We start from the raw sequence: 10,309 nt of genomic DNA, 5'->3' as shown, positions 1-10,309 counted from the left end.
AGTGAAATGATCAAACGTCATTGAAACAACCAGAAAATGCCAAATCAATCAATGAGCTGATTGGCCCAGAACTTCAGCAGGTCTAAGGATGCACTTCTTTTTGATTTTGAAAAAATATTTCTGAAGCTTAGCGGGTCATCTCTGCTCGCCTTCAACTCCAGCGACTCCACACCTGAGAGCAGAACCGTAAGATCAGCAGAACCTGAGCGGAGCTTTTTCGCTGCTGAACATGTCTGACACTTTCATGTGTGTCGACAGAAATCTGGAACAATTCCATTTGAACTTTTAGTCTTCGTTGGGGAAAGGATAGCGACCATTCTGCGCGCTTTTGCGCGTAAATATTCTTCCAAATAAGGGGGATTTGGGCATTTTCGGCACGCGCGGACCCGACGGGAGACAGAAGTCAGAGGTTCCGGCGGTGCTGAAGTTTGGGTTCTGGAGGAGCTGCGGGACTTTCCGGGTCTGCTCGGCGGCAGCGCTGCGCTCTTCCGGCCGGAAGGCGCATGTGTGCGCTGTTTCTCTGCCGTAATGCGAGTTGAGCCGCATCCAGACGCACTGGCCGCCGCTGACTGATGCCCCCCTGCTCCTCCTCCTCCTCTTGTGCCTCCCCTCCCTCCTCTTCTCGGTGGTGTTGTGCGCAAAATCTCCACCGCCGGACGGACGGACGCAGTTTGAGCGGCACTGCGGGGAGAGAACCAGCAGACATGGATGTTTAACCGCCTCTGGATCTTATTCTCCTTTCACATCTCTTTCTTTAGTATTTTTGTGTGATGCTGCTCTTGCCCCCGGGGTGTTAATTAAAGCTGCTCGATGCCTCTCATCAGTTTATAACCGAAACAAAATGAGGATTTCTTCCCGCCTTTGGATCCTGTTGATGTTCTCGGGCTTTGGGGGGCTGACGATGGGAGCTTTCCCGAGCAGCGTGCAGATCGGTGAGTGAGGCTGCGGATAGACGGACCTGTGGACGTCCTGTAACATGTAACACTCTGCAAAGTGCCGGATTTCCCTACTTTTTATTTATCCGTCCTCGCGCGCTCCTCGGAGGAGCTGAGCCATGCCGAACGCGCGCGCGCGCCGTATGCGCTTTGTGTCTGCAAGCGGGGCTGCATGTGCATCCCCGCGCGCCCCGCCACTGCAGCATATCAGAGCAGCAAAGTGTGTGCGTGAACGCCGTGGCAGACCCGCGCGGCTCCCGGAGCCTCGGGCTGCCCCCCCTTCCTCATCCACCAACTTCTTCTCTTCTGCATGAAGGGAAATCATCATTTTCATTTGGATGATTTAAAAGTGAACCCCTGGTACTACCCCCCACCACCCATCACCTCCTCCTCCTCCATCATCATCCACACTTCTGTCATGGAGGGGGTCATTCCGGTAAAATCCGTCCAGAGAAGCAGCATTTTCCCGCTGTCACTTTCTGCAGGTTTACCCTCCACTGAACCCCCGCTGCCAGCAGAGTCCAGGCGCATCAGAGCGGCTGAGGCTGATGGAAAATGACAAGCTGTTCAAATGATTCTCCTTGTCCTTTTACATCAGTGTGATACTCAAATCCCCAGGCCTTCACGGTGGGGTCAGAGGTCAGGGTCTGTTACCAAAAATCACCCCTAAAACCGAGGGCGTTTGGGCTGGGTGGGGCTTCAAACCTCCAAAAACAGCTTTTTCTTGGGTTTAGCGTCGCTCCACTGATCTGCAGATTGCTTAGAATCTTTACCTAAAAATAGTTTTAATGAGCGGATGTCATTCCTGTGCAGCCCGTGTCATCATGACCTCTGGCGGTGTAAACATACATGTCAGTGTTTCCTTTATTTAATTGTTTCGAGCAGCCACCACGGAGCTCTGCGAGCCCCAGGGACGCCAAACATCTCCCCAATCAACACATGTCACTTTCAGACATTTGTCACCGATGAGTTAATTCTTATTAGCAGAGCGGGAAATGCTGTGCGCTAGGGCTACCATGATTAGTCGACTAATCGACTATTAAAAAGTCGACGAATAATTTAATAGTAGATTAGTCGTTACTTTATATTATATGGAGTCAGGGTGTTGTAAAGTTAGTAGCTATAATAGCATTCTGCAGCTTTTTGGACTATTTTGGCATTTATTAAGGGTTTTAGGCTAATTTGGAGGTTAGCTAATGTTTCAGCTGCACTTTAGCTATTTTGGCCAATTTTAGGCTTATTGGGCTATTTTTGAGTTTAGATAAGATTTTTAGCTGCATGCTAGCTATTTTGGCTAATTTAGCATTTTTTATTTTTTTAGGCTAATTTGGAGTTTAGCTAATATTTCAGCTACATACTAGTAATTTTGGTTTATTTAGGAATCTTTCAGTTTTATAGGCTATTTTGGTGTTTAGCTAAGATTTCAGTAGCATGCTAGTTGTTTTGGCTATCTTAGGCATTTTTTAGGATAATTTCGCATTTAATGAATATCTTAGCTGGCTATCAGCTTTAGCTTTTTTTTTAGCTATTAGCTTCAGTGATCTTAGCAATTAATTTCAGCATCTTCAGTTATCGTCACTACCATCTTCAGCGACCAAATTCAGCTTACAGCATTCGCACTAGCATTATTACAGGTAATAGTATACTTAATTTTTAGTTAGTTTAAAGCTAATGATGGTTAAGATCTGTGCTTTACATACACTCAGTCGACTAATCGGAAAGAATAATATGTGATTAGTCGACTATTAAAATTGTTGTTTGTAGCAGGACTACTTTGCACAAATGCATGCAGCTCTGCAGGAAACACGTTTCTGCACACTAAACCTGCTTCCGTTTTTCATTTGCTTCATCTCCTCAGTTTGGAGGCTAAAACTCGTTCCAGCATCCATTTTTTTGCCCATCCGTCTGAGCTGAAACTTCAAAATGACTCGCGTGTTTTTGAAAACACATATTTGACACTCAGCATGAGGGGCTGGGTCATAGCTGACACTTCCCCCTCCCTCTGGAAGGGGAAGATGAATGTTTTGCACAGATGTGTGACGTTTGAACCTGTAAATGCTTCTCTAACAGATTCTTCCTCCCAGGAAGATCAGAGGATCTTTTTGGAGCTTTTGTGATAACGAGCAGAGGCTGTTTCAGTCATCGTAGAAATCTGTGTGAATCCCTTGAGCCGGTGGGGGTGGGCGGATGGAAACTCCCTACGAAGGGGCACTTTTAGGATCAAACTGTTCCATCTAAGCCTTCGACCTCCTCGATTGGAAGCTTTCTGCCTTTTTAAGGGTTTCTGTGTTTCAGTTTTTGTGCTTTAGAAAACCCAGCTTTTGGAATGAGTTGGATACTTTGACCTACTGTTTGAAGCTGATTAAAAAAGTAAGTAGAAATGGGTCAGTACACCAAGTAACCTCTAGATCACATGTGTCAAAGTCGAGGCCTCTGGATAATTCTATCCAGCTCTCCAAATCATTTTATTTTATTGTTATTGATGGTCCGGTGTTATCTTGGTTTTATTTCTAACTTTTATAATTTTGACAAAATACTTTTATACGGAGAATTGAAATTTCTTTAAGGTGATTTATTCTGGAATAATATTCCTGCCTTTTATTAATCATAATTAAGATAAAAAGTTACGATTTTAAAGTTTTAAAAAAATTGCATTCTGGTAGCTTTTTGGCCTATTTTGGCATTTACTAAGACTTTTAGGCTATTTTGGAGATTAGCAAATATTTCAGCTACATTCTAGCTGTTTTGGCTAATTTAGGCTTTTTCAGTTTTTTTTAGGCTATTTTTCAAGTTTAGATATTGTGTCAGCAACATGCTAGCTTTTTTGGCTAACCAAAGTTTTTTACTGTTTTTTTTGGCTAATTTGGCATTTAGCTAATATTTTTGCTGGCTATCAGCTTCAGTGATTTCAGCTTCAGCATTTTAAGCTATCAGCTTCAGTGTTTTCAGCTATCAATTTCAGTGTTTTCAGCTATCAGCTTGAGCATTTTCACCTATCGACTTCAGCAATTTCAGCCATCAGCTTCAGCGCTTTTAGCTATCAATTTCAGCATCTTCAGCAGCCTAATTCAGCTTACATCATTCACACTAGCATTATCACAGGTAATGCTATATATCTAGTTTCATAATTATGTTAAAAGGTTCTAAAATTTGACAGAAGTTCCAGACCAGGAGCAGATTTGATTCGTGTTTTGGTAATTCACCTCGTAAAAGAAATACTACAAGATCTGGACAAAAACATGCTGTAATCTTGATTTAAAACACAACATTTTTGAAGTTTTCATTTCAAAACTGTGTTTTTTTGGTCATATTTTAGCAATTTCTTTGTTGGATTAATGTCTCTAAGGAAAAAACTCAGGGAAATGCTGCGTTCATGTGGTATTGGAAAAATCAGATAAATGACCATCGAACGTGGAAATTACACATTAATAACATAAAAACAACAAATCTTCAAACCCTACATGAATGCAGAATAACTGTCTGAACAAAGATAAATGTATTTGTTATTGGCCATCTATGGGGAGACACCCAAACTACACAGAAAATAAAACATTCATTCTGACTTTATTTCCTTTCCTCGTGTTGTGTGTGACGTTTCCTTTCTGGTTAAATGTTGGTAGACCCAACACTTGATGTCATTAGCATCTCCACCCATGGACGGCCACCAGAGTCATGTTTTCTGCGCTGGACATACACATGGAGGCAAATTTATGAGCTTTCTTTGCATCCTTTAGGGAGCATTAGTGAAGGGTTTTCCCCCAGGAGATCTGATTGTCTGGTTGAAAAAGGCTTCAGTTCAAACTAAGTTCATGTATGAAGATGGCATGTTGGGAAAAACAAAGGATATTTTCTTAGAGTAACCCCAAAAAACTTTTTCCAAATGTGTGTTACAGAATAAATATTAGAAAATGGTCAAACCTGGCTTTTTATTGATCAAAACTAGCCTAAAAAGGCTAAACATTGATTGATTTATTTATTTTTTTGGCATTCATGCTTGGCATGAATGCAAAACTGGCCTGATAAACTCCACTAAACACTTGGCTTTCTTTGATTCTGTAAATCACTTTCTCAAGCAATCAGCCCCTATTGGTCCTTAGAGGAACTGCACCTGAATCCAGATGCTGGAAGGAAATCTTCATTATGCTCTGCACAGTTTTATTTATTCATATCACAGCAAAAACATGAAAACTAGAGCAGCAAAATATTTTTGTGTTTCAAACCAGAGCTTTTTTTTAAACTAATTTTTGCTCATAGGATGATAGAAAATGTAAAACGAATGTAAAAAATTAGAGAAAAATACCTAAATTATATTAATATTTGTGTTTGTATCTACACAAAAACGTGAACAGGCTGGGTTTTGTTAGTTTTTCTTTTTGTCTAAATCAAAAATGTTAACAAAAACACTGTTTGATTGACAGCGATTTAAAAGGAGAAACACTCGGAAATGCAAAAACAAAATGATTTCTTATTACATTCGTTCTCTTTCATAAGAAAAATGCCACAAAAACATGTTAAAAACTCAAAAAACTTGATTTTCATCAGAGACTTTAAGGTGTTTAGATTTGGAACAGATGAAACACTAAAATCTAATTCAAGTGTAAGGAACAAAAGAGAATTTAAGGAAGCTGAATTGATGTTTCTTTATGATAAAAAGCTGCAGATTTCTATGAAATCTTCCTCACAATGTGACCTTACAATCTGAGTGTTGCAGCAGTTTTTTAAGCTCCTCCCATCAGGCTGCATTTCACTCTCGATCTGCAGAGCTCCAGGTGAGCTTTACCTGACTCCAGCTGTGAAGGTCGGCTGCTGCTGTAGCTCATCCTTTCACGCTTTCACGTGTTTTTATCTGTCATAATTTAAAGTTATGTTGTTTTTTTCTCATTTTTTATCATCTGATAGCAGATCTAACAGAGAACATCCTGTCACCACACATATGAACGGTTTAATTTTGACGCCAAAACTGTTGCCTTTGTAACGTTTTATCAACTCAAATTTATATTTATTCATGTTTTTATTTAATTTTTTTCTGATAGCACTTTTTTTGCGAACAACTACAGATGTGAATGACTAAAGTTTGTGATAAAAACTTGTTTTATCAAGAACAACAACAAACAAGCGTTTTAATCTGAACTTCTGCCACAAAATACATTCATGACCAAAGTTTTTGCTCCAACGCCATCAAATTTCTGCTGAGTTTGAGGAACAGTTACCAATAAAACAAGTTAATGAAAACTTTTATTTACTTTAGGATCTTAATCATGTCTGAGAGCATAACATTCACCGGGAGGACATTTTAAACATTTAAGATTTACAGACACTTTCCTTTAATAGATTTCTATAAACAGTTTGATGAGCTTCAAAGTCTGGATTCATTAAGTTTTTCATTAAAACATTTGAAGCAAAGGTCACAACTAAAACAGATATTAACTGAACCTTCAAAAGAAGCAGCAGAAAGATTAGTGTAAAAACCGAGCTGGTCATCACCAAAACCAAACGGATTTACATGACTTTACCTCACAAAAGACTAAATAATTCTGAGTTTACCTTTTGAAGAGGTCAACCGTGAAAAGAACACACTGGCATTTTGCTTTAAGTGACATTTACACTGTTTTATGCAGAGAAATGTGGCCTTAAGTCAGATTTAGAAATGTGACACAAACTGCTCCTAACACCCCTGACATTTGGAAAACCTCAAATGCTTCGGTTGGGATATTTTTATTTCAACAAGACAAACTTTAAAAAGATTCAGCTCTTTTTTTAACATTAAACAAAGACATTCTTTAATGGAATAGAAGCGTTTTTGTGTAATGTTTTCAGTTTCTGTCGTAAATCTCAGTGATAATTACCTAATAAATCGTTTTTTTTTGTTTATTTATTTATTGGTGGCACTTTTACTGGCATTTTTAGTGATTCACTGAGTGTCAGACAGAATCCTGTTAAAGTTTGGACCAAAATCTGTCTGGTGGGAGTCTGACTCTTCCTCACTTTGAGAGTCAGATGATAAAAAAAATCGCTTCACACCGACTCTGCTCAAAGAAAAGATTCGTTTTGACTTCTATATCAATCACATAAATGATACACATGGAGGAAAACCTCTTTCTGTTTTCAGTTTTACATAAGCGACCCAAAGAAAAACTTTTTTTTTTTTTTAAAGAAATTTCTTTGTTGGAGGTTTGAAGCCTTAAAGGTGATCTTACATTTAATAAACTTCTTACCTTCAATACAACTGTGTTGTATGTTAAAAACAGAGATTTCATGCGGCTTCTCTGTGTTCTGAAGTAATTCTGTTTAATCAGATGCATTCAGATTTTTTATTGTACATGTGCAATTCCGGTTCAAAATAATTTTTTTTCTACGAAAACGATTTTGACTTTAATAATAATTCTCTTATTTCTAGATCCTAGCTCTTAATAAAACAGAATGATTTTCAACTGTGATAAATTTGAGAGAAGCTTTGAAAAGTGTAGAGAAAAGAGAAGTTATAACTACTTAAAGACTGCTAAAATATCTAATAATGTCTAAAAACACAATTTTAAATCTTTGCAGGGATCAAATATTTTGCAGTGTTGTAGAAACTTGTGCAACAAAAATGAGATTCAACCCTTATAACCAAAACTCTGGCAGAAATTTCAGCATTTTCTTCTTCATTTGTGACTTAAAATCCCACTCCAAATGCGCTTTTTTTTAATTGTTAAATTGATGCCAGAGGCCTTTCAGTCACGATTATGCAGTTTTTAGCCCAAATAAACAAAAAACGATGTTGTTTTTTTTAGAGATTTTCTTCAGAGTAACAGGAGCTCATTAGAAATTCACCTTTGGGATGTTGGCAGGACTTTTGACGCTCTTTGTTTACACTCTGTCCCGCTAGCTCATAGCACTTCACATGCTCTAATTAACCTTAGTGAAGCAAATATTGACGAGCGATTTCAGCTTGGACGAAGAAAACTAAGACGTAAACGGATCTATTTGCCTGTAAGTGGGTTAGTGCTGACACAAGCGATTATTTTAATAGTCGACTAATCAACAATTATTTTATCCGATTAGTCGACTTATTGAGTCGTGCGCAAACTAGATGTAAAACACACATATTAAGCATCATTAGCTTTAAACTAACTGAAAATTAGAAATATAGCATTACCTATGATAATCCTAGTGTGAATGCTGCAAGCTGAATTTGACTGCTGAAGATTCTAGTGATAACAGCTGAAGATGCTGAAATTGATAGCTGAACACACTAACGTTAATAGCCAGCAAAAATTAGTTTAATGCGAAATTAGCTTAACAAACTGAAAAAAAGCCTAAATTAGCCAAAACAGCTAGCATGTAGCTGAAATATTAGTTAAACTCCAAAATAGCCCGAAAAACCTTAATAAATGCCAAAATAGTCCAAAAAGCTAGTATAATACTATTATAACTTTCAACTTTACTACATTCCGACTCCATATAATATATAGTAACGACTAATCGACTATCAAATTAGTCGTCGACTCTAAAATAGTTCAAATCAATTAGTCGACTAATCGTGGCAGCCCTAAAGTGGATACATCAGAATTGTCGTGGAACAGGAAGACTTTGTTCTGTCCATGGCAGTTGCTGCGCCACAAACCTGAACTTTAGCTGCTCCTTATCCAATAACAAAATACTCAGACACTCAGTTTTAATCTTAAAATATTTTACACTTGTCCTCCATTGTGAGAAAAATGCTACAAGAACATGTATAAACACTAAAAAACAGGATTTGTATCTATAGGTATCTGCAGCTTTCTTTGCTGGATTGTCTCATCCAGGAAATACTCAGATTAAAAATTAAAAAGTTAATTATAAGATGTTTTCATGTAAATTAAAACAGAATTTTGGTCAAATGTAGGAAATTCTTAGAAATCAAGGTCAAATTCTGCCTGTTTTTAAAATACTCCTGATCGAGTGTCAAGCTAGGTTTACACTTTTTTGTTTGATGATTGTTATTTTTAAGACTCATTAAGAAACTGTTTTTCCACTTTTTCTTTTTTTTTGTTGTTTTTCTTTGATAAATCTGTCAACATTTGCTGAATAAAATTAGAAAACTGAAAAGAGAAACTGTAACTTAAAAACCCAAATGGTGCTAAATGACTTGCATAATGTCCTTAGTATAGTTGTGCAAAGACGATTCAGTACAATCTTATGTGACTTTGATTCTAAAATGTATGAAAATCTTCTGATTCTGCTCACTCTGCATGTAACCAGGGTTCTGCGTAATGAGAATTCTGTCTGTATTTATGATCGTATGTGTCGCTATAACAGCTTCTAGATCTTTTCTGTCTAATTTTGTTTACAAAAGTTTGGATGTTCTTGAAAAATGAAGCTAATTGCATCTTTATGAAAGAACATAAACCTGAACGTTTTTACAGTCAAGTTTCTTTATGAGCCGGTATTTCTGTGGGATTGAATTTATAGATGTAAAATGACAGAGAAACAACTGATTAGTGTAATGGAAGTTCAGATGCTCGACAGGATGACAGAGTCATGTAGGCTTATCAGAATAAATTATTATTTAGGGAAATAAACCAGTTGTGAAGTTAAAATGAAAACAAACTAGAAAAGTTGCATTACCTGCAATAATGCTAGTTTGAAGGCGTTTTTATAAATGTAGTCGCCAAAGATGGTGAAGCTGTTTGCTGAAGTTATTTATTCTTGAATGTCATGAACGTGCTGAGCATTTTTATAGTAAACTTGCATAATTTGGAGAAAGTGTACAAAGAATTTGAAGAATTCCATGAAAAAAGTTTAATGTTGCTAAAATATTAGCTTAAAAATACGCAGTAGATGCCAAATTAGTCAAAAAAGCTGGAACATTGCTAAAGTACTAGCTTAACTCAGAATTAGTCCAAATACCTCATGAGATGCCAAATCAGCCAAAACTGTTAGCATTGTGCTAAAATATTAGCTGATCTCAAGTATAGCCCACACAAGCCTCATTAGATGCTAAATTATCCAAAGATGTTAGCATGTTGCTAAAATGTTAGCATGTTGCTAAGATGTTAGCTAAACTCATAATTAGCCTTAAAAACCTCTGTAGCATTGATGTCCTTAACATGCTGTTGCATAAGTTTCAAAGTGCGCAAACAAATTCGAAAAACTGTACGAAGAAAAAAAAAATCGCAAAAATTTTGTAAATCCTACATTTTTTTGTAAAATTTCAAAATGTATGTAAATTAAAAATTCCAATTTGTTTCAATTGGACTGAAAATCATATAAATTGCGTAAAATTGAAAAAAAAAAACTAAAACATGCCGTTTACAAATAACAAAAATACAAGCGATAATGTCGTTAATGAACTGCAATAGCTGAAAGTGTGATTGAGTTTTTATGTGCCAAAAAGCGTACGTAAGAAAAAT

General features: G+C 37.2%; 1 protein-coding gene across 6 annotated transcripts in view; it reads left to right on the top strand.

Moving 5' to 3' along the window:
• Positions 1-210: 210 nt before the first annotated feature.
• gria4b (glutamate receptor, ionotropic, AMPA 4b) overlaps positions 211-10,309 on the top strand; it is a 166,448-nt gene continuing 156,349 nt past the window's right edge. For 2 of the 6 annotated variants that reach the window (XR_002918621.2, XM_024266177.2), the window contains exon 1: positions 211-932. Coding sequence is in view for 3 of the 6 variants with exons in the window: in XM_024266177.2 (XP_024121945.1) it covers positions 842-932 (91 nt within the window). In the remaining 3 variants the exon portion in view is untranslated. The remainder of the gene's footprint in view (positions 933-10,309) is intronic. The other 4 variants (XR_002918622.2, XR_004949060.1, XM_024266175.2 and 1 more) reach the window with 4 other exon arrangements.

This window comes from Oryzias melastigma, linkage group LG14 (genome assembly GCF_002922805.2).
Source record: "Oryzias melastigma strain HK-1 linkage group LG14, ASM292280v2, whole genome shotgun sequence".
NCBI classification, from domain to species: domain Eukaryota; kingdom Metazoa; phylum Chordata; class Actinopteri; order Beloniformes; family Adrianichthyidae; genus Oryzias; species Oryzias melastigma.
Note: the sequence above shows the minus strand (reverse complement) of the source record. Positions and strands in the feature narration are given on the sequence as shown.